This window comes from Geotrypetes seraphini, chromosome 1 (assembly GCF_902459505.1).
Source record: "Geotrypetes seraphini chromosome 1, aGeoSer1.1, whole genome shotgun sequence".
NCBI classification, from domain to species: Eukaryota; Metazoa; Chordata; class Amphibia; order Gymnophiona; family Dermophiidae; genus Geotrypetes; species Geotrypetes seraphini.
The window spans coordinates 106,664,412-106,689,163 of NC_047084.1; the positions used below are offsets into that span (position 1 = coordinate 106,664,412).

The 24,752-nt window shown below is 46.4% G+C and overlaps 1 protein-coding gene across 4 annotated transcripts in view; it reads right to left on the bottom strand.

Moving 5' to 3' along the window:
• KIF24 (kinesin family member 24) overlaps positions 1-24,752 on the bottom strand; it is a 185,323-nt gene that overhangs the window by 112,973 nt on the left and 47,598 nt on the right. For 3 of the 4 annotated variants that reach the window (XM_033935497.1, XM_033935478.1, XM_033935488.1), the window contains exon 3: positions 2,655-2,844. The exons of the other annotated variant lie outside the window; for it this stretch is intronic. In XM_033935497.1, coding sequence (XP_033791388.1) covers positions 2,655-2,844 — 190 coding nt within the window. The remainder of the gene's footprint in view (positions 1-2,654; positions 2,845-24,752) is intronic. 4 annotated transcript variants of the gene reach the window in all.

The following is a 24,752-nucleotide window of genomic DNA, read 5'->3' on the forward strand; positions in this document are numbered from 1 at the left end:
CTACAATCAAAGTACATAATTTCATCATTCATAAATCCTTTTTAAGCCCACAAAACGGGGAGGCAGGGTACTAATACAACAAGAAAAAGTAAAAGAAAAGATAAAGTCAAGATTCTCAGCAGCTGGCCTCGGGGGGTGGGAGTGGGTGCGTGAACTTGCAGGCCTTGAGCATGCGCAGATGCTCAAGGCCCAGCAAAGAAGAGGAGGCAGATCTTCGGGCACCGGCACCAACGCACAGGACATGCTGGTGCCAAGATGGAAGTAAGAAGCGTGTTCGGATGGGTCACGGGGATTTCAGATCGTGGCGGGGGGGTGCCGGATCGCGGGGGGGGGCGCCGCTCGCAAATCAAGCTCAGTTTCCGAGGCGCAGATTTTGAAAATGTTTTGTTCGTCTTGCAAAACACTCGCAAACCGAGGTACCACTGTATTTGTTACAAAGCAGTTTTTGGGATGCTACCAGATTATCTTGCTTCTCATTTTTCTTTGAACTATTCTAATAGGAGTACACTTAGAATAAATTTATTTGATTATCCTTCTATAAAATCATGTCAATAAGAAGTTTTTTGATAGAATTTTCTCATTCCGGGCCGCTAAATTGAATACATGGCTTGAAAAACCAATATTAGAGGCTACTTCTTATTCTGATTTTAGAAAATCGTTAAAGACACGCCTGTTTGACATGTTTACATCTTAGTTGTGAAATTGCTTAACTTATCCTGCTTTTTAATTGACGTATTCCAATTTTAATTGATTGTTTTAATACGTATTTTATCTATACTGACTGTATGTATTTTTTCCTTTGTTGTGAACCACTTTGAACCTTTGGAACAGCGGTATACAAAAATAAATTATTATTATTATAATTATTAAACTCACCTTTCCGATCCGATCCGTGGGCAATCCGTGGTAGAGTCTTGCCGGGCGACCGATTCACTAAAGAGTCCTCATGCAAATTAGGTGATCAGAAGCACGCCCCACAGATCACTGCAGAGCGATCCAGATGCATGCGCAGACCATCCTCTTTGCCTGTAGATGTGGTCTGTGCATGCGCCTGCTCTCTGCGCAAGCTTTAGGTCAAAATGAAAGAAGGAGGGGTGGCTGCATTTGCTGGCCCCATGATATGTGGATTGGAAAAAATTATTGATTTCTAGATTGTGTCTGATTTTCCTGTCTTTTTTTTTTAATCTTTATTCATTTTCAAATATTAACAGTGCAATGCCCAGGTATAAGAACATATACAAGTCAAGAAAAGCACTTTCAACTTAGATATTCAAAATCAATCATTTTATCCCACCCACTCACTGATTAAACAATAACACAAAGTATATACCTTTTGAATAACCTACCCTTATTTAAAATAATACAATAGTACAATCCCACCCCCTCCATCCCACCCTGGATGTGTAAGAAAATGGCACCGAAATTAAAGACATAATCAACTACATAAAAGTAATAAAAGATGTCAACAGGCCTCAAACCAATTTAAATATGTTACTATGCCCCAACATTTCAGCATTAATTTTTTCATACCTATAACTGGAGCATAGGTTCGCCCACCAAAAAGGAAAATTAAGGCGATCATAGTTTTTCCAATTTTGTGTTACCATCTGCAAAGCTATCCCAGTCATAATTAGGAAGAGCCGGCATTTATAACGATCCATGGGGGGCTTAATATGTAATAATGTTCCACATATTACTGCTTCATAAGTCAATGGAATTGAGGACTCAAGAACAACATTAATCTGTCCCCATATCGATTTCCAAAAGTTAAGTATCAAAGGACAATAGAATAACAGATGATCGAGCGTCCCAATGTCTAGATGTCTGTCTTAAGAAAAGTGAAGGGATGTGAAACTTCAGTTCAGTTGACGTGCTTAGTGGAGTCTGGGGCCAAACGATTGGATACACTGCAGGGAAGGGCAGGAAGCAAAGGTTGCCTGTTACTTGTGAGCCCGCAGGTTTAAAGCAGGGCTGCACTACGGCGTGTTCTGTTCCAGTCTGGAACAGAACATAACATGCCATAGTGCAGCTCCGCTTTAAACCCGCGGGTTAAAACCATGGGCTCACACTGTAGGGAAGGGCAGCAGAGAGCAGGAGAAGTGTTTATTTTGTTGGTTTTATTTTTTTGATACTGGGAGATTTCAGGGCTGCAGGGCTGGGATTTCAGGGTGGCAGAGTGCAGGACAGTCGGCAAGGACGTGAGTGACTGGTCCTCAGCAGTCACTTCTTTTTGGATCGGCCAACCCAATCGATGTTCCTTCTTCAGTTTAGTGAAACGCTGCCTTCCTACTTTGCATGCCATTTTCCCTCATTTGCAAGTGCAGATCGGATCGGGGTGTGGATCAGATAGGTTAGTGAATCAGTTTGGGGTTGCAAACTGGTCGGGACACGATCGGTGAGCTTAGTGAATCTAGCCCAAAGTCAGTAAATTTTAGAATGCTTTACAGTGTTTACATTAAAAGAAATCCCTGGTTTCCTAGAGCTCCATTACCATATAACATAATGGATGACAGCAAATAAGGACCACAAATCTCTAGCACTTACCCCTTTTGTACTTATACTTAGATTGCAAGGCCTTTCCAATCATGTGACCTTTTATCCCATGAAGATATTGCAGAAAGTGTTGAAACTCCCCCCCCCAAATCAAGTCTTACCTGCAGTATGTACTGTGTGAGATCAACAGCTTCCTTCTTTTCATGAATCAGAATAGTTTCCTTATCTGTCACCAAAACGACATTCACTTCCCCTCGCCGCTCCTCTCTCACACTTAGAGGTCTTTTTCGGACACACACTCTGATTTTATCAGTTTCGGTCCAGGGTTTCCGCTTCTCTGTGCTATTGGGCCTACAAAGCATTTTATTAGATGATTTGGACAGAACCTATGGTAGCACAATCGTTTAATAGTAATGGAAAGTGGGAAAATTGTGTCTTACCTGTTAATTTACTTTTCTTCATTCAGCGGCACTGTTCTGACCCAGCGGGCGTTATCCTTTTGAGATAGATGACAGGAGCCTATGGGAGACTTTTACAGGTTGTAAGACCTATTCCTGCATTTTGCTGGAGTTGCTGAAGTCACAGGCTTGTACAAACTGGTTTCAGTTCAGCTGCTGAGATGCTAATGTGTGGCATGTGAGTGTGTAGATTTCTTGCTGTGAAGTTTCTTAAGGACACCAACCAGTGCTGGAAAGACAATGAGCTATTTGACAGTGCTGAAAGCAAATGCAAGTCAGCAGGACACTCCATCCGGGAACCTAAGAACTGATAAAGTAATGCCAGGCTAATGCACTGATACTGATGTACCCATGTGACAAATGGAAACTTCAAGAAGAAGAAAGTTCCAGAAGCTATGCCTGTCCAGGGCCCCCAAGGAAGAATGGAGGCGTGGACTAGGAGAGGGTTAGATAGGCAGCTTATCTGCTCCAATAGGATGATACATATTCACAGCCAGGGGAATGGACTAAGACAAAGACACTTTCTGTATAAAACCCCCATGCTTTGGCACAGTTTCTTTAGAGAAGCTGCGCCATACTTACAGAAATATGCTGGCACTGTTTGTATGAGGGGTTTTTTTCTCTCCATTGTATATGTCCAAACTGATTTATTTCTGATTTGCCAAATGCTATTATAATACTTATTACTAGAATAAAAATTTATTTGCTTTGGAATATACAATGTAATCTTGTGAGGTTTTTTTTATTTTCCTTCACGATGGATCCCCCAGTGAGGTAAAGTAAGCAGCCTTTATTTCACTTTCCCACCAGCAGATGGAGATAGAGAAAACAAATTCAACCAAGTGACATCACAGACTGTATTATGTGGTGCTCTCTGGAACAATCCAATATGCATTTGCCTAAGCAGCAGAAGGCTCCATTTTGATAACACACCCATCAACTACTGCAGCTGCAATAATATGCAAGTGAGCAAAACACCACAGACTGAAATTTTCTACCCTGCATATAGCAAGGAAAAGCTATGTCATGGGAACCTCTTCATATGGCTGCCAATTAGAATCAGATCTTTTTCACTCAATGACTTTGAATAAGTAGACAGAGCATACCCTGAACCCACACCAGATATATTCTATATATTAAAAAAGTAGAATAGAAGGCCAAACAGCAGCCGACATGGTTAACGAGTAAGGCATAGGAAGCTATTACAGTAAAAGAGAATCTGACTGAAAATAATTGTAAATAGCACAAGAAATGGCAAGGTGCTAATAAGGAAGGCAAAGAGAGACCTTAAAAAGAATATTGCACTGGAAGCAAAAACACATAGGGCTCCTTTTACGAAGGTACTTTAGGGCCTTAATGCGCGGAATAGCGCGCACTAGCCGCTACCGCTTCCTCTTGTGCAGGCGGTAGTTTTTCGGCTAGCATGCGCTAATCCAGTGCGTGCGCAAAAAACGCTAGCACACCTTCGTAAAAGGAGCCCATAGTAAAAACTTTAAACACATAGTAAAAACTTTAAAAGCAAGAAGCTGGGAAGAGAATTGGTTGGACTGCTAGATGACCGAGGGATAAAAGGGGCTCTCAAGGAAGACAAGGACATAGCAGAGAGATTAAGGGCTCCTTTTACAAAGCTGCGTTAGGGCATTAATGTGCAGAATAGTGCGTGCCACATTGCCTTGCGCGCTAGATGCTAATGCCAGCATTGAGCTGGCGTTAGTTCTAGCCACGTAGTGCGCGGTAATATCCTGTGTGCGCTAAAAACGCAAGCGCACCTTAGTAAAAGGAGCCCTAAATGAATTCTTTGCTTCGATCTTCACCGAGGAAGATGTGGGGGAGTTATCAGTGCCCAAAATGATATTTAATTTTGATGAATCAGAGAAACTCATAAATCTCTGTAACACTGGATGATGTAATAGGTCAATTTTACAAACTGAACAGAAGCAAATCACCTAGACCGGACGGTATACTTCCAAAGTGCTGATAGAATTGAAAATTGAACTTGCAGAGTTATTGTTAGTAATTTGTAATTTTCCTCCAACATGGCCAACATGAAACTGATTTTTAAAAAGGGTTCCAGAGGTGAACTGGGAAATTATAGAGCGATGAGTCCAACGTTGGTGCTGGGCAAAATGATAGAGACTATTATAAAGAACAAAATGGCAAAACAAATAAATAAGTATGGATTAATGAGAGAAAGCCAACATGGATTTAGTCAAAGGAAACCTGCCTCACCAATCCACTGCATTTCTCTGAAGGGGTGAATGAACATGTGGATAAAGGTGAGCCAGTTGATATTGTGTGCTTGGATTTTCAAAAGGCATTTGACAAAAGTACCAAAACAACAGAGAAACTCCACTCTGCACAAATCCCAAGGAATCCAAAGAAGAAGCAGAGCGAGCCAGGTCTTCAAACAAATAACACTTTAATGGCAACCAATATAGCATGTACAGGATATTGCTCAGGGAAAAACCTCATAGGCAGAAAGGAAAAATTATGTTCTTACCTGTTAATTTTCTTTCCTTTAGACGCAGCAGATGAATCCAGAGACTAGTGGGATAGCACACATCTACCAGCAGGCAGAGATAGAGAAACTGATTAACAGGTGGTCCTATTGGCTGGCACGCCTCCTGCATCTTCAGTATTGCTCCTTGCCCAAGCATCCGGAACTAGTAATATGCATAGCACGTAAAAAAACTTCTTTCCCATAATAATTTCAAAGGTAGTAATACCGAATGCAACTATCAATTATAATGAAACTGCTGAAACTCGCAAAACAGAAACAAAGAGCCAATAACCAGAAAAGGATGGGGCTCTGGATTCATCTGCTGCGTCTAAAGGAAAGAAAATTAACAGGTAAGAACATAATTTTTCCTTCCTTAGCAACAGTAGCAGATGAATCCAGAGACTAGTGGGATGTAGCAAATCAATCCTCAATCTGGGAGGGAAGCAAACACCACCTCCACGACTGAAGCAAAATCAGTCTCAGCACGCTCTGCCACATGCAACCAGGAATGCAGAGAAGAGCTAAGTAGCCTCATGACAGATCACCTCCAAGGAAAAACCTTCTGGGCTCCTTCGAAGAAGACTCTTGCAGAAGGACCATTAAGTGCTTTCATCAAAGGCATCTTCACTATTGAATAAGCGGAAGCAATGATTTCCTCGACCCATCGAGAAAATGGAAGACGTGAACACTGGCAGAGCTCAGTTGCATCCCGCAAAAAACAAAGCGGCGATCTAAACTTTGAAAGTGGTTAGCAACCTGCAGAGAATACAGACTCAAGCCACACACATCCAGGAAACAGGCAGGAAGAGAGCATAGTTGACATCACGTTCCTCAACAGTTTGACCGACAGAACATAAAAGCTGCTGGAATACACATAAACTGTCAGCCCCGATGATAGCTCATTGTGTAGAACAGCAACACAAATTAAATAATCTGAACTGTTGGGGAAATGACCCGTTGTTAATGTCATATCCTATAGAGTCTCATTACAGAATGGTTTGAAACAGGTCCCTCTGTAACTCTGAAGAACCATCCCAATACTCTATCCCAGAGAGGGGTTCTTAACAGCAAAACAAATATGCTGAACTAAGAAGCAAGGGAAGAGAGAGAGCGCGCCTAGGCTGCTACAACAAGTAATACAGAGAAGGCTGGTGTGGCGAAAGACCCTGAGACATATATCAAGAATGGAAAACTGTCTAGATGCTAGCGTAAGCTGCCGATATAGATGTCTGTTGTGCATGGAAAAGAGGAGAAATAACCCGCTCCAAAAACCCGTATGCCTCAGCAGCAACTTTTTAAGAAAAGAGGCATACTAGAAATGGGGGACAAAAGGCCATGTTGAAGGATCCCTGGATAAAGAAATCCTGAGGAACTAGGAACCACAACGGCCCGCTCCCGGACAAGCCCTTCAGATCCATATACCAGGGACAGCGCAAAAAATCAGGAGATATTAGTATTACTGTGCCATAAAAGTGAGTCATGAGAATGAACACACACAGCTAATCATCATCTAAGGGGAAAACACTAAAACGACATAAAGGACCAAAAAGAGGTAACGTTATCTATACCTTATGACTCCTGCTCCCTGCTTCTGCTGAAGAACCGAGGAAGCTCGCATATCAAGATGAGATCATGAGGTCTGGTTCTAGGAGACCCCACCTCCAGACCATGGGCTTGAATGCGTGAACGGACAGTTCCCATTTTCCAGGATGTGTAATTAATTTTTATTTTTTTTTAATGTAATGAGAAAGGCTGCCTAAACATTTAACCTGTCCCACAATGAAAAATGCCAAAAGAAAAGAAAGATGACCTATCATCCACCGAAGCAAGAGTGTTTCCTTGCTCGACTACCGAAGATATCACGTACCTCCATGACTGCTGAGAAAGCCAGCCCCGTGACACTGTCACCAAAGATCCTTATTTGTCAACCCCGAAGCATAGGCTAAAAAACCTGACACTTGAGCCCGAGTGTCCACAATCAAAGGAGATTGTGCAAGCAATAACTCTCCACCTTAAACCAAACTCCTGCATGAGAATTTGAAGGCACTGAGTCCCGCCATCGAAAAGAGTGGCATGCTTTGTGAGAAGGAGCCAGTCCAGTGATGACTGCGGGATGCATTTGAAGAAATAGATCTTGCTAAACCACCAAACAATGCTGAGCAATGCTTGAGGAGTCTATCATATACTATATACCAGGATTGTGGTCTTGAAATACCGGGAACTACCAGTATCGAAGTGACTGCTGCATGTCTCTCGCGTGAACACGTGTCTAAGTCCCCAAGATCATAGTCGCCACCATAGAACTTGTATATAATCTAATATGTCCGGCGTAGGCGACATAAGAAGAAGAATATGAGACAGTAACTGGTTGCCCTGGGCTCTGGGAATACAAACATTCCCCACCTTTGAGTTGACCAACACCCCGAAATATTCCCATAAATGGAAAGGTATAAGAGAGCCCTTTTGGAAAAATAAATATCCATGGGAAAGATTTAAGAAGAAAAATCATTTTGTCTGTAAATTGCTCAAACCAACCAGTCTGCCAAGAAAGGATGTACCTGAATTCCCTCTTTGCGACGAAACAGCAACAGTACCACCCCCTCACCTTTGAAGATGTACATGGAGACGTGGCAATGTCAAATGGCATCTGCCGAAAGTGGTAACGTTTCCAGAGGACGGTAAAGATACCACTGATACTGCAGAATATATCAATATGTAAGCAATCCTCTTTGAGAACCAACGCTGAAAGGAACTGCCGCGGTTAAACCGCTGTAATGACCATCTCACAGCTGTCAAACTGAAAAACTGATGTTGAGAAAGTAATTGAGCCACAAAAGATTCAGCACCGGTCTGACTAAGCTTCTCATCTGGGGTACCATAAAGGAAAAAGAAGAACGTCCCTTGCCCCAGTATTCAAGAGGAACTGGAACCACTGTCCCAAGTTCCATCAACAGCTTAAGGTGCCTAGCACCAACATCACCTTAGGATGCTAAATACACAGTGATCTCCCAGAAAGAATTTTGAATAGGAGAGAAGGAGTCAAAGATGCAATCAACCTAAACAATGTCTAAAACCCAATGACCATACATTGTCATGTCTCCCCCTTACGAGAAAGTCTGATAAGCTGGCAGAGGGAGCCAAGATCCCATCAAAGTAAGTGTAGAAGGATATGGTCCGGTCAAGACAAGAGGAGGAAGATCTAGATGGATTAAAGAAAATGCTATGAAAAAAAACCAGTTTGCGATGAAAGAAGGAACATAAGGAGTAGGTCACGGAAGCTTCTCCAAAACCCAACTGCCCTTAAAGGGAACACGCACTAGGCAGAATCTTTTGAAGCTGCATTAAGCACCCTATGGCAAACGTACTGCACCTTGATGCCTACAAGACAAGGCTATGATCCCCAAAGAAAACTTCAGATAAGAAATCAACTTCCAGATATCCTACGCCCCTCTCAAAACCAACCTGCGGCAAAAAGAGAAAAAGCATAGAGATCTGACCCGGGAGTAAATGGCGAAAGGGGACTCAATATGGTCCTATTCAATTGGTGTTGGCCTTCAAATGTGTAGGTTTAGGGAAATAATTGATATTCTCTTGGTCCCCAAAAAGTTGCCCCGGGCCACAAGTAGCTGCACAGCACCTGCTGCCAGCTTGGTGGGCTGTCTAATATGATGAATTAGAAGATGGCAGTCCCAGACTGTTTCTCAATAGAGTCCGAAACCTGGAGGACCTGCCACTCAAAAAATAGAGGAAGACAGTCCTGCAACATGAATAGGAGAAGCGCCATCCGGCCACCTATTGCTCCCCCTATACTCATCTGCAACTCGGAAATTCTCTCTTAAACTACCATTAAATATTTCTATAGTGTTACCAAACACCTGCAGCGCTATCCAGAAACCCAGAAAATAAAACATCCAAGTAGGCAAAGCCTCTAGATCGAGAGACCCCGAGAGAAACAAGGAGAAACCCGCAGAAAGCACTGGGCAATCTCTAATCACTGACGACACTCTGCTGCGATGCGCCGTGTGCCAAACCGGTGCAGATGTCCTCTGAACTGGGCAGGCAAACACCAAGTGTAATTCTCCATGCAACATTCTGTCATACCTAACAAGCTGGGCGCATAACACAAGCACACACCTGAAACACCAGGCAAAGTGCAAAGAAACACTCCCCGAGATCAAAAACCACGTCATTGTTATTATTATTATTTTTAAATGCAGAAAACAAAGAACAGCCAACTCATCTATGTCCGACAACCCGGACACCTCGGCCCCACAGAAAATGAAAGCCTCGGGAAACACTGCGGCCCAGCCAACAGCAAAGGAGTTCGGCCCGCCAAAAATAACTGCCATGTGAAACGCTGCGGCACTGCCGACAGTAAAGAAGTTCGGCCCACTGAAAATTACAGCCACAAGAAATGCTGTGGCTCTGCCGACAGCGAAGGAGCTCGGTCCTGCAGCAATGTACAGCCTGAGGAAAAACAACGACACTGCCGATAGCAGAAGAGATGAAGCGCACACCATGAGCGTGCGGGAAAAATGTCTGCCATTGAACGGCTTGCAAAATACAAAACCGGAGGCCTCCAAAAACAGACATGCACACTTGAATTACCAAATTTCAGTTCTTCCCAAACCTCAGTGTACAAAACACAAAACAACAGCTGTTGTACTCACGCGACTCAGATCCCGCCTTGTATACAGGAACAGACAAAATATTCACAAGTTGTTGGATAGTGCCGAGTGAAGCCGGTAAATGTCAGTTGTTCAGGACAAACAGTGCAGAATGTAGCATCTGGGTCTCCCCCTTTTTTTTTTTTTTTTTCAATGAAGGGAAAGAAGAAAAAAATGGAGACCCATTCAGACCCTCTATCAATGGAGGGAGGGTGAGGCAGGGACCTGGGGGGGCCCAGGTGTAAACCCTAAAGCCGGCACTGTTCAGCCGGACACGCCTGTCTCATTGAAGAGAAAACCTCAACAGGAGAAATAGAATTGTCAGCTCACTGAAGAAAAAACCTCAACAGGAGATAATAAGTTTCCAGTCACAGCCAGAATCCAGGAGCTAATTGAATAGCGACCATCCCCTGCTGGGAGATAGAGCATACTGAAGATGCAGGAGGTGTGCCAGCCAATAGGACTGTTAATCAGTTTGTCTATCTCCGCCTGCTGGTAGATGTGTGCTATCCCACTAGTCTCTGGATTCATCTGCTGCTTTTGCTAAGGAAATTAATTTTTGTTTTTGGAAAAAGTGATTGAGGAGCCAGCAGATTTTCACTGTTAACCCTCATTTTTGAAGAGAATTTGCAAGTAATTGCAAAAGCACAGTAAAAAAATGGATACTATATGAATAGTCACTTTATACTAAAAGGACACAACATTAAAACTAACTAAAAATGATCATTTTGAAAACAAATTAAAGATGGACACTTAAAACTAACCAGAGAAGAGGAGGGTTTTTCTGCCTCTGGAGGTTTCTCCCTAAGCAATAATCTATCCGTATAAATAAGATGCAGTGGGTTGGAGTCTGAGGCTTTTCCTTCTCTTCCAAAAAAGTTGATTTGTGCACATGTAAATTAGTTTGCTGAAAAACCCTCTCTTAGAATCTATGCTGTAAATAGTGGGGGTTCCCAGGGGTCTGTGCTGGGACCGCTGCTTTTTAACATACATTTCCCCCTCCGTATTCACGAATTCCATATCTATGGATTCGCTTATTCGCGGTTTTAAATAAAAAAAATACATTAAAAATTTTCAGGCTATTTTAAGCCCTGTAAGCCCCCCTCTTAAGCCTTACCTGGTGGTCTAGTGGGTTTTCGGGGCAGGAGCGATCTTCCCACGCTCCTGCCCCTTGCAGATTGCTCACAGGAAATGGTTCACGAAACTATGAGAGCTCAAAGCAGTCATTTCCTGTGAGCGATCTGCATGGAGCAGTAGTGTGGGAAGATCGCTCCTGCCCTGAAAACCAGCTAGACCACCAGGTAAGGCTTAAGGGGGGGCTTTCAGGGTTTAAAATAGCCGGGGAAGCGGGGGTTAGGGGCAGAACCGACCCAAATATTATTCACAGTTTTGTCATATTCGCGGGTCCGCTCTGCCCCTAACCCCCGCAAATATGGAGTGAGAAGTGTACTTATCAATGATCTAGAGATGGGAATAACTAGTGAGATAATTAAATTTGCTGATGACACAAAGTTGTTCAAAGTTGTAAAATCGCAAGAGGATTATGAAAAATTGCAAGAGGACCTTATGAAACTGGAAGACTGGGCATCAAAATGGCAGATGACATTTAATGTGAGCAAGTGCAAAGTGATTGCATATGGGAAAGAGGAGCCCGAAAGCACAGTTACTTACCGTAACAGGTGTTATCCAGGGACAGCAGGCAGATATTCTTGACTGATGGGTGACGGCACCGACGGAGCCCCGGTACGGACACTTTTAGAGTGATTGCACTCTAAGAACTTGGAAAGTTCTAGAGACCGCACCGCGCATGCGCGAGTGCCTTCCCGCCCGACCCCGACGCGCGGTCCCTCAGTTAAGATAAGCCAGCTAAGAAGCCAACCCGGGGAGGTGGGTGGGACGCAAGAATATCTGCCTGCTGTCCCTGGATAACACCTGTTACGGTAAGTAACTGTGCTTTATCCCAGGACAAGCAGGCAGCATATTCTTGACTGATGGGTGACCTCTAAGCTAACAAAAAGAGGGATGGAGGGAAGGTTGGCCATTAGGAAAACAAATTTTGCAAAACAGATTGGCCGAAATGTCCATCCCGTCTGGAGAAAGCATCCAGACAATAATGAGATGTAAAAGTATGGACTGAGGACCACGTAGCAGCTTTGCAGATTTCCTCAATGGGCGTGGAACGGAGGAAAGCTACAGATGCTGCCATAGCTCTAATTCTATGTGCCGTGACAGAACCTTCCAGTGTCAGTCCGGACTGAGCATAGCAGAATGAAATGCACGCAGCAAGCCAATTAGATAGCGTACGTTTAGAAACAGGACGTCCCAATTTATTCGGATCAAAGGACAAAAAAAGTTGGGGAGATGATCTGTGGGGCTTAGTACGGTCTAAATAGTAAGCTAAAGCCCGCTTACAGTCCAAAGTATGAAGAGCCTGTTCCCCGGAATGAGAGTGAGGTTTAGGGAAAAAAACAGGTAGTACAATAGATTGGTTGAGATGGAACTCAGAAACAACCTTAGGGAGAAACTTTGGATGTGTACGTAGAACCACCTTGTCGTGATGAAAGACAGTGAAAGGTGGATCAGAAACAAGTGCATGTAGCTCACTGACCCTCCTGGCAGAGGTGAGAGCAATAAGAAAAAGTACCTTCCAAGTGAGAAACTTGAAAGAGGCAGTAGCCAAGGGTTCAAATGGAGGCTTCATCAAGGCGGAGAGAACCACGTTCAGATCCCAGATCACCGGAGGTGCTTTGAGAGGTGGTTTCAGATTGAAAAGACCTCGCATGAATCTGGAGACCAGGGGATGAGCTGAAAGGAGTTTCCCCTGGACTGGCTCATGAAAAGCCGTAATGGCACTGAGATGAACTCTGATGGAAGTAGATTTGAGACCAGAAGTAGACAGAGAAAGCAGATAATCCAATAGAGGTTCCACAGCAAGAGACCTGGGGTCATGATGATGGAGGAGACACCAAGAAGAAAACCTCGTCCACTTTTGATGGTAACATTGTAGAGTGGCTGGTTTCCTGGAGGCGTCCAGGATGGAGCGAACAGGCTGAGATAACAAAGAATCAGTTGAAGTCAGCCCGAGAGATACCAAGCTGTCAGGTGTAGAGATTGCAGGTTGGGATGGAGGAGGGTTTCCTGATCTTGTGTAAGCAGAGATGGAAACAGTGGAAGTAGAAATGGATCCCTGGAACTGAGTTGAAGTAGAAGGGAGAACCAATGCTGTCTGGGCCACCGTGGTGCAATCAGGATCATGGTGGCTCGTTCCCTCTTTAGTTTGAACAAGGTCCGAAGCATGAGAGGCAGAGGAGGGAAAGCATAAAGGAACAGATTGGACCAATCCAGAAGAAACGCATCCGCTGCCAGACGGTGAGGAGAGTAAAGTCTGGAGCAAAATTGGGGCAACTGATGATTGTGAGGAGCTGCAAAAAGGTCCACCTGAGGAGTGCCCCATTGTGCAAAGATGGACTGTAGAGTCGATGGGTCGAGAGTCCATTCGTGGGGTTGGAGAACTCTGCTGAGCTTGTCTGCTAAGTAGTTCTGTTGTCCCTGAATATAAATTGCTTTCAGGAATAAGCGGCGCGAGGATGCCCAAGACCAGATTCTCTGGGCTTCCTGGCATAAGAGGCGAGAGCCCGTTCCCCCCTGTTTGTTGATGTAGTACATAGCCACCTGGTTGTCTGTGCAAATTAGAAGGACTTGAGGAAATAGAAGGTGTTGGAAGGCCTTGAGGGCATAGAACATTGCCCTGAGTTCCAGGAAATTGATGTGATGCTTCTTTTCCTGAGGAGTCCAAAGGCCCTGAGTTTGGAACTCGTTCAGATGAGCTCCCCATGCATAAGGGGAGGCGTCGGTGGTGATGATCAGATGATGAGGAGGCAGATGGAACAGAAGGCCCCTGGAGAGATTTGAGGATATCAACCACCATTGCAGAGACTGACGAAGAGACGATGTCACAGATATGTGTCGTGAGCAAGAGTCTGTCGCTTGAGACCACTGGAGAGCCAGGGTCCATTGAGGAGTGCGCAGGTGTAGCCGTGCCAGGGGTGTGACATGAACTGTGGAGGCCATGTGACCCAAGAGAATCATCATCTGCTTTGCAGAAATGGAGTGCTGGGACAGCACCTGCTGACAGAGCGATTGGAGGTTGCGAAGACGGTTGTCCGGCAAGAAGGCTCTCATCTGGACCGTGTCTAGAATCGCTCCAATGAATTGAAGTCTCCGCGTAGGAAGAAGGTGAGACTTGGGTATATTGATTTCGAACCCCAGGAGTTGTAGAAAAAAGATGGTCTGGTTGGTGGCCAGAAGAACAGTCTGAGATGAAATGGCCTTGATTAACCAATCGTCCAGGTAGGGAAAAACCTGAAGGTGGTGGGAGCGTAGAAACGCTGCCACCACTACCAGACATTTCGTGAACACTCTTGGAGAGGAGGCAAGACCGAAGGGGAGCACCCTGTATTGGTAATGACAGTGATTTATCATGAAGCGAAGGTACTGTCTGGAGGCCGGATGAATTGGAATGTGAGTGTAGGCCTCTTTGAGATCGAGAGAGCATAGCCAGTCGTTGTGATCGAGGAGAGGATAAAGCGTAGCTAGAGATAGCATCTTGAATTTTTCTTTGACCAAACATTTGTTGAGATCTCGCAGATCTAGAATTGGTCTGAGGTCTCCTGTTTTCTTGGGGACTAGAAAATACCGGGAGTAGAATCCTTGCCCTCTTTGGTCCAGAGGAACTTCCTCTATGGCGTTTAGAAGTAGGAGGGACTGAACCTCCTGACAAAGGAGGGCAGATTGAGGAGTGTGCAAAGCAGACTCTTTTGGTAGACTTTGGCCCGGAAGGGTGTGAAAGTTGAGAGAGTAGCCGTGGCGGATGATGTTGAGGACCCACTGGTCCGAGGTGATAACTTCCCACCGGCTGAGAAAGAAAGACAGTCGTCCTCCTATCGGTTGAGGGAGGAGAGGAGATGGTTGAACGCTGGCTATGCCCTCGAGTATCAAGTCAAAAGGGCTGAGTCGATTTTTGTGGAGGAGGCTGCTTAGCTGGTTGTTGCTGCTGAGGTCTAGGTGTTTGCCGCTGCTGTTGACGCTGCCTCCTAGGTTGCTGAGTGGAAGGCTGCAAGGGGCGAGCCGCAAAACGCCGCTGATAGGCCGTTTGCTGTCTGAATGGCCGTGAAGGTGGAGGTTTCTTCTTGGTCTTAAGAAGGGTATCCCAGCGGGTTTCATGAGCCGAGAGCTTCTGGGTCGTTGAGTCCATAGAATCTCCGAACAGCTCATCCCCTAAGCACGGGGCATTAGCCAACCGGTCTTGATGATTAACATCAAGCTCAGAGACTCTGAGCCAAGCCAAACGGCGCATGGCTACAGATATGGCTGTTGCTCTAGAGGTAAGCTCAAAAGTGTCATATATAGACCTTACCATGAATTTCCTGAGCTGGAAAAGAGCTGAAGAGCACTGATGGAAAGCCTCACGATTCCCCACAGGAAGGTACTGTTCAAAGGAAGCCATGGTGGTAAGGAGATGCTTTAAATAAAACGAAAAATGAAAAGCATAGTTACCAGAACGATTAGCAAGCATCGCATTCTGGTAAAGTCGCTTACCAAATTTGTCCATGGCTTTACCCTCTCTGCCAGGAGGGACAGAGGCATAGACACTAGCTCCTAAGGACTTCTTGAGGGTGGATTCTACAAGAAGAGACTCATGAGAGAGCTGTGGTTTATCAAAACCAGGAATAGGGATTACTTTATAAAGGGAATCCAATTTGCGAGGGGCTCCCGGGATGGTAAGAGGAGTCTCCAGATTCTTGTAAAAGGTCTCCCTCAGGATGTCATGTAGAGGGAGTTTCAAGAATTCCTTTGGAGGCTGGTCAAAATCAAGAGCGTCCAAAAAAGCTTTGGACTTTTTAGACTCAGCCTCCAAAGGAATGGAAAGAGATTCACACATATCTCTTAAAAAAGAAGAGAAAGAGGTGGAATCAGGTTTGGAGGAAATATCCTGCAGAACAGGCTCGTTCTCCTCTGAAGAACACTCCCCTTCTGACTGAAGAGGTTCTTCAGAGTCGCCCCACAGATCAGGGTCTCGAACATGGGGACCACGGTCCCGAGACTCAGGGGTGGATGGTTCTCGGTGTCGGGACTTCTGTACCGACTTACCCGACCTCACCGACGCGGTACCGGGCGATGTTATCGGTCGCACCGGAGCCGATGTCTGCACCGATTGGTGATGAGACCTAGGCTCCGGTGCGAGGACAGGCATCGATGCCGATGAGGTCTGGTGTACCGGTACCGAAGGAGTGGATGGTGACAATAATGGCTGTTCCACGATCGGTACCGGTTGCTCAGTGGGGACCGATACCGGAGGGCTCGGTGTCAGGAGAGCTGGAAGGAGTTGTTTGAGCTGTTCCTTCAGCTGTACCTGCAAGATGGCCGCAATGCGATCATCGAGGGAGGGCACCGGTACCGCTTTTTTCTTCTGCGGTACCTGCGGTGCCGCTCGACGCCCCGGAGATGAGGAGCCCGATGTCGAGGGACTCACCTCAATAGGGGCGGAGCGCTTCCGCTGGCGCCTCACGGTCGGCAGGATTGGACTCTCTGCAATGGAGACCGGAGGACGTTCCAGCGGGGAAGGCTTCTTAGCCGGCTTACCTGCATGCTGCGACGCCGACGCGGTATCGCGTGGCGTCGATGAGGTGGGTGCCGACGAAACAGGTACCGAGACCGGCGCCGAAGACGCGGGGTCGGACATGTCGGTGCCGAAAAGCAGTCTCTGCTGTATTTCTCGATTTTTGAGAGTCCGCTTTTTCAAAGTGGCACAGCGGGTGCAGGTAGAGGCCTGATGTTCCGGACCCAGACACTGAAGGCACCAGTTGTGCGGGTCTGTAAGGGAAATAGGCCGTGCACACCGCTGGCACTTCTTGAACCCGGGCTGGGGGGGCATGAACGTAAAAACGGCTTCTGCCAAATCGAAGGCCGAGGCCTCGATGATGGCAGTAGGCCCCGCCGGGTCAAATCAAGAAACTTGACAAAAATACGATAAAAATTTTTTTTTTTTTTTTTAAAGAAAGAAAAACGGAAGGGCAAAAAGAACCCGAAAAAGTTTACGCGAGCGGGAAGGCGAATGAAAAATATTTCAACAGCCGTTGAAAATGCGACTTCTTAGCTCCGCGGAAACTAAGAAACTGAGGGACCGCGCGTCGGGGTCGGGCGGGAAGGCACTCGCGCATGCGCGGTGCGGTCTCTAGAACTTTCCAAGTTCTTAGAGTGCAATCACTCTAAAAGTGTCCGTACCGGGGCTCCGTCGGTGCCGTCACCCATCAGTCAAGAATATGCTGCCTGCTTGTCCTGGGATAACTATAGCTATGTGATGCTGGGTTCTATGTTAGGAGTCACTGCCCAGGAAAAGGATTTAGGTGTCACTGTTGAGGATACGTTCAATGTGCAGCGGCAGCTACGAAAGCAAATTGAATGTAAGGTATTATCAGGAAAGGAATGGAAAACAAATATGAAAAATATTATAATGCTCTTGTATCACTCTATGCTACACCTGCACCTTGAATGCTGTGTGCAGCTCTGGTCGCCATATCTCAAAAGAGATTTAGTGGAATTAGAACAGGTGCAGAGAAGGGCGACAAAAATGATAAAAGTTTTGGGATGACTACTCTATGAGGAAAGGCTAAAGTAGCTAGGGCTCTTCAGCTTGGAGAAGAGCCGGCTCAGGAGTGATATGATAGAGGTCTATAAAATAATGAGTGTAGTGGAAAGGGTAGATGTGAATCGCTTGACCACTCTTTCCAAAAATGCTAAGACTATGGGGCATGCGATGAAGCTACTAAGTAGTAGATTAAAACAAACCAGAGAAAATATTTCTTCACACAATGTTGCTGGAGAATGTAGTGAAATCAGTTAGCTTAGCGGGGTTTAAAAAAGGTTTGGATAATTTCCTAAAAGAGAAGTCCATAGGCCATTATTGAGATGGCTTTGGGAAATCCACGAGAGGAGAGAAAAAGGAGTGGGACGGGACAATGGACCTTCCACCAACCAAACAAAGCCAATGGACCAAACCAAAAGCCAACATGATGCTGTAAAGCTGTTTATTAATGTCCTTTGGTTGGTGGAAGGTGCATTGTCCCATCCAACTCCTTTTTCGCTCCTGTTTGTCTGCATGGGTCTGTATCCTGCTGGACTCTGTGTTTCTTTGGGAAAATCCACTGCTTATTCCTAGGATAAGCAGATAAAATCTGTTTTACTTCTTGGGATCTAGCTAGGTACTTGGGACCTGGGTTGGCCATTGTTGAAAACAGGATACTGGGCTTGATGGACCTTTGGTCTGTCCCAGTATGGCTATTCTTATGTTCTTATTTGCTGGCAGAATGGATAACCCTCATTGGTCCAGAACAGTGTAAGCTGATCCTACGAAAAGTCACTTTGTTAGCTCAAAATTAAAGCAGGCCAGTAACAGATTTCATGGGAGTTGTTCCCAGAGACAAACACAGTTTCTTCCTAAATAATATTGGTCAAAGTCAGTCAAAATAAAGAAAAGCAGCAATGTGGAACCCCTGATATCAAGTTGTCCAAATGATTTTCAGAATTCCTCCACACAACTTAATTCTTAAATAAATTTTAAAATTAAACAGTGCTGAAGAATAGATACTCCTACAGTTTTGGATTAGATCAAACTGATGTGCAAAATATAGCTTACTGGAACCATTTATAAGTAAACTAGTATTTTAGCCCGTTACATTAACGGGTGCTAGAATATATGTCTGTCTGTCTTTATTTCCGTCTCTCTCTCTGTCCTGCTGTCTTTCTTTCTGTTTGTCTCTGTCCCTGGCCCCTTTATCTGTCTGTCTTTCTGTGTCTCCCTGTCCCTGTGTCTTTCTTCTTTTCTTTCTGTCTCCCTTCCTTCCCCTGGTGGTAGAATATATGTCTGTCTTTCTTTCTGTTTCTCTCCATACCCCTGTCTTTTTCTTTCTGTCTCTCTTCCTCCCGCTGTCTTTCTTTCTGTCTCTCTCCCTCCCTGGCCCCCTTTGTCTATCTGTCTTTCTGTCTCTCTCCCTGCCCCTGTCCCTGTGTCTTTCTTCGTATCTCCTTCCCTACTTCCCTGTCCAGCAGCCGCAGCATTCCCTCTCCCTCTATTTACCGCGAGAGGAGCCTGCACGGACCTAACAGCCCGAGCCCCCAGCAGTGTAACTTCCCGGCGGCTCCTCTCACGATCGCCGCCTTCTTCGACGCAGGAGCGGCTCGTGAGAGGAGCCGCTGCAGTGTCTTTGAGAAGTTGAAAAAATCTTCGGCCCGTCTCCGTGCTCGGCCGCGGCGGGCTACAGCTGCCGCCGACAGCCGCCGCGGCCGACATCTGCCATGCCGTATTTTTTTTTTTAGTTGAAAGACGCGACGGTGGCTCCTCTCATGATCCCCACCTGCGTCGAAAGTTCGACACAGGCGGGGATTGTGAGAGTAGCCACCGCTGCGTCTTTCAAAGAACCGTAAGCCGCGCATGCACACTTCCAATGGGTCGCTACAGCTCACGGAAAATGGACCCACGCGATGGGAGTGCGCATGTGCGGCCTAGCGTTTTATTATATTAGATGTACAGTTCAGCTCCACTGGCACTGAAACTTTCAAACCAAACTATTTGCAAACAAAGGCTCATGATGCCAGATCACAACTCTAGTTATGACAAAGCTGGACATCCAAAAGGAACAGGAAAAATTAACAACCTAAAACAAAAAGAATATATCAGGCGTTCCTTTTTTATTTTAACACTAGTGTTTAAGCCCGTTACATTAACAGGTGCTAGAATATGTGTGTCTGTCTGTATTTCTTTCTTTGTGTCTCTCCCTGCCCCTGTCTCTCTTCCTCCCGCTGTCCTTCTTTCTTTCTTTCTTTCTCCCTCCCACTGTCTGTCTTTCTTTCTTTCTTTCTGTCTCTCTCTGGCCCTCTGTCTGTCTTTCTTTCTGTCTGTCTGTCTCTCTTCCTGCCCGCTATCTTTCTGTGTGTCTGTTTTTCATTCTCGGCGCTGCCTACCTGTCTTTCTGTCTCTCTCCATGGTCCCCTTCTGTCTCCCCCCCAAAGCAAACCAAGATTGCTCCCTGGCCCCTTTCCCTCTCCTCCACCACTTCCTTGTGCAGCAGCAGCATCCCCCCACTTCCCTGTGCAGCAGCAGCATTCCCCCCTTCCCTGTGCAGCAGCAATATTCCCCCCACTTCCCTGTGCAGCAGCAGCAGCATTTCCCCCCCTTCCTGTGCAGCAGAGCAACAGCATCAGCATTCTCCCCTTCCCTGTGCAGCAGCAGCATCCCCCCCCATTCCCTGTGCAGCAGGGTAGCGGCATTTCTCTTCGTCATTTCTGGCCGGCTCCCTTGCCAAAGTTATTTTTTAGTTCAAAGCCGCCGCCGCCGCGGTTTCTCTCACGATCTGCGCCTGCGTCGGAAGCCTTCTCTCTGACATGACGTCAGAGAGGCTTCCAACACAGGTGCAGCTCATGAGAGGAGCCATGGTGGCGGCTGTGAACTCAAAAATAACTTCGGCAATAGACTGAAGAATAACTTCAGTAAGGGAGCTGGACAGACCGCACATGTCCAGTAAGGGTTTTATTATAGTGGATATAATAAAAAAAAGGGTTTTATTATAGGGGAATAATAAAAAAAAAAGTCTAAGTTCCCTTTTGGCCTAAGGCCCTAGGCGCCCAAAGTAGGCAGCAGAGAAATGTCCATTCTCAAGAAAAATATCCAAAATGTGTTTGTTTTTTTAGAATAAACCCCTAAGCATACAGGTAGGTCCAATCACTCAGACCGCCACTACGTCTAACTTTAAATCCTATTCTCGGGGGAAAAAAAAAAATATCCAAAAATGTCAAAAATAGAAGACATAGAGTGAGGTGATAGGATAACTCCACAAAATGAAAAAGCCTTCACTCATAGGGTTCAATCTTCAGTCTGTATAATTCTAATCAGTCTGTTAAGAAATTTTTCAAAAAGTACAAAAGCAGACTGGCACTGGTACACATTCGTCACTTATCCTTTATTGTAATCAAAGTTGCTTGCCCCAATACTTGTGTGCCCGACGGGACCCGTTTTGCCACAACAGCCTTTTTCAAGGGTTCCTTCAGGGAGCACTTATTTTGGCGTCCTCATGGTTCCGGGGCTGGAGCTGTTACAAGCAACTTTGACTACAATAAAGGATAAGTGACGAATGTGTACCAGTGTCAGTCTGCTTTTGTACTTTTTGAAGAATTTCTTAACAGACTGATTAGAATTATACAGACCGAAGATTGAACCCTATGAGTGAAGGCTTTTTCATTTTGTGGGAAAAAAAAAATATCCTCCAAGTCCCAAACGCCCAAAACAAGACCTTTTAGGTGTGGGAGGGACCAGTCCTATGTCTAAAAGAACGATTCTCTAACTTAGTCTTATTCTTTTATGGTTTTTACTCGTTAATTTAACTACTGTAAACCGAGTCGAGCTTTCCTTGAATGATGATTCGGTATATTACATTACATTACATTAGGGATTTCTATTCCGCCATTACCTTGCAGTTCAAGGCGGATTACAAAAGAATTATCCAAGATGTATTACAACAAGAACTTATAAAAAAAAATAATAATTTGTCATTTTCAAAGAGAGTAAGAAATAGGTAAGGTTATTTGTTTGGGGTAGTTGGCTTTAGTGAGAGGTGGAGTTTGAGACTTGCGGTATTATTTCTTTTTTCAGAGTTTTCTTGAAGAATATGGTCTTTATTTCTTTTCTAAAAGTCTTGTAGTCGAGGGATGCTGTCAGTAGATGGGCGATTTGGTTGTCTAGTTTGGCTGCTTGAGTGGCCAGGAGGCCATCATATAGTTTTTTCCGTTTGACCTCCTTAATTGGGGGGGTATAAGAATGGGGTGTGAGTTTTCCTATGTCTGGTTGCGGTGTTGTGGATGAGGCGGTTATTCAGGTAGTTTGGACTGTCTCCGTATAAAGTCTTAAATTAGTAGGCAGTAGAATTTAAATTGTATTCTTGCTGGGATCGGAAGCCAGTGCGATTGGAGATATGCTTCTGTAATGTGACCATGTTTCTTTAATGAGTAATGAGTCTTAGTGCTGTGTTTTGGATAGTTTGTAGTTGTTTTGCTATGGTTGTAGGGCATGGGAGGTAGAGGATATTACAGTAGTCAAGTAGGCCTAGTATTAAGGACTGAACTATGAGCTGGAATTGAATTTTCTCGAAGAATTTCCAAACTTGTCTTAAGTTTCTCATGACTAAGAATGACTTTTGTATTGTTTTATTGATTTGCGGTTGCATGGTGCAGCATCTGTCGATAGTTATTCCTAGCAGTTTTAGGGTGGTTTGTATGGGGTAGTTGATTGCGTTGATTTCAATGTTGGTTATGGTTGGTATTTTGTTGTTTTCTAGGAGGATGAATTTCGTTTTAACTGGGTTCAATTTCAGTTTGTGATCTTTCATCCAGGTTGCTATTTTAGTGTTTGGTATATTGTGTTCGTCATGGAGAGTTCAGGTTGATCGAAGGGTATGAGAATGGTAATGTCATCGGCATAGCTGTAGGAGTTATGCCTTGTTTGTCCAGGTGAGAGCTGAGGGAGGCTGTATAGAGATTGAAGAGAGTCGGGGATAGAGGGGATCCTTGGGGAATTCCGCAGGGGTTTGACCAAGGTTCAGATTTTTGTTTGTCTGATTTTACTCTATAGGTTCTTGATTTAAGGAATCTTTCAAACCATGTGTATACTTTATCTGTGATACCTATTGTATCCAGGATTTGTAGTAGAATGTTATGGTCCACCAAGTCGAATGCAGCGGTAAGGTCTAGTTGTATGAGCATCATTTTTTTTCCTGTGCTGAGATGTTGTCTGGCTGTGTCCAAGAGAGATCCTAGTAGTGTTTCCGTGCTGAAGTTGTTTCTGAAGCTGGATTGTGTGGGCTGGAGTATGTTATGGTTTTCTAGATAATTGGAGAGGAATTTGGCAACTACCGTATTTTCTCGCATATAACACGCGCGTTATACGTGGTTTTTACAAACCGCGCATAACCTTGCGGGTTATACGCGTGAGCGCGTTGTACAAAATTTTTTTTACATAGTTCCCCCCCCCCCGCAGGACCGCTCGCACGCACTACCACCCGCACCCCCACCCTGAAGGACCGCTCGCACCCCCACAGCCTCCCGACCCCCCTCCCCATCATGTAGAAGCTCCTACCGGTGTCCTGCTGCTTCCTCTTGGCGGTCCCGGCCCTTCTGTGAGCCCTGCGCCTGCACTGCTTCCTCTTCCGGCGGTTCGCCCTTTCTCTAACGTCAAGACCTCTTGTCCCGCCGACTCCCCAACACAATCGGGGCAAGAGGGAGCTCAAGCCCTCTTGCCCCAGCCAAACGCGGCACCCCCGACACGATCGGGGCAAGAGGGAGCTCAAGCCCTCTTGCCCCAGCCAACCGCGGCACCCCCGACACGATCGGGGTAAGAGGGAGCTCAAGCCCTCTTGCCCCCCCCCCGACACGATCGGGGCAAAAGGGAGCCCAAGTCCTCTTGCTCCGCCGACTCCCCAACAATATCGGGCCAGGAGGGAGCCCAAACCCTCCTGGCCACGGCAACCCCCTACCCTCACCCCGCACTACATTACGGGCAGGAGGGATCCCAGGCCCTCCTGCCCTCGACTCAAACCCCCCTCCCCCCAACGACCGCCCCCCCCAAGAACCTCCGACCGCCCCCCCTGGCCGACCCCCACGACACCCCCCCCCCCCTTCCCCGTACCTTTTTGTAGTTGGCCGGACAGACGGGAGCCAAACCCGCCTGTCCGGCAGGCAGCCAACGATGGAATGAGGCCGGATTGGCCCATCCGTCCCAAAGCTCCGCCTACTTGTGGGGCCTAAGGCGCCTGGGCCAATCAGAATAGGCCCGGGAGCCTTAGGTCCCTCCTGGGGGTGGGGCCTGAGGCACATGGGCCCAACCCGACCATGTGCCCAAGGCCCCACCCCCAGGAGGGACCTAAGGCTCCCGGGCCTATTCTGATTGGCCCAGGCACCTTAGGCCCCACCAGTAGGCGGAGCTTTGGGACAGATGGGCCAATCCGGCCTCATTCCGTCGTTGGCTGCCTGCCAGACAGGCGGGTTTGGCTCCCGTCTGTCCGGCCAACTACACAAAGGTACGGGGAAGGAGGGTGTCGTGGGGGTGGGCCAGGGGGGTCGCGGTTCGGCTGGGGGGGCGGTCGGAGGTTCTTGGGGGGGCGGTCGTTAGGGGGAGGGGGGTTTGCGTCGAGGGCAGGAGGGCCTGAGATCCCTCCTGCCCGTAATGTAGTGCGGGGTGGGGGTAGGGGGTCGCCGTGGCCAGGAGGGTTTGGGCTCCCTCCTGGCCCGATATTGTCGGGGAGTTGGGGAGTCGGCGGGGCAAGAGGGCTTGGGCTCCCTTTTGCCCCGATCGTGTCGAGAGTGCCGCGGTTGGCTGGGGCAAGAGGGCTTGAGCTCCCTTTTGCCCCGATCGTGTCGGTGGTGCCGCAGTTGGCTGGGGCAAGAGGGCTTGAGCTCCCTCTTGCCCCGATCGTGTCGGGGAGTCGGCGGGGCAAGAGGACTTGACGTTAGAGAAAGGGCGAACCGCTGGAAGAGGAAGCAGCGCTGGCGCAGGGCTCACAGAAGGGCCTGGACCGCCAAGAGAAAGCA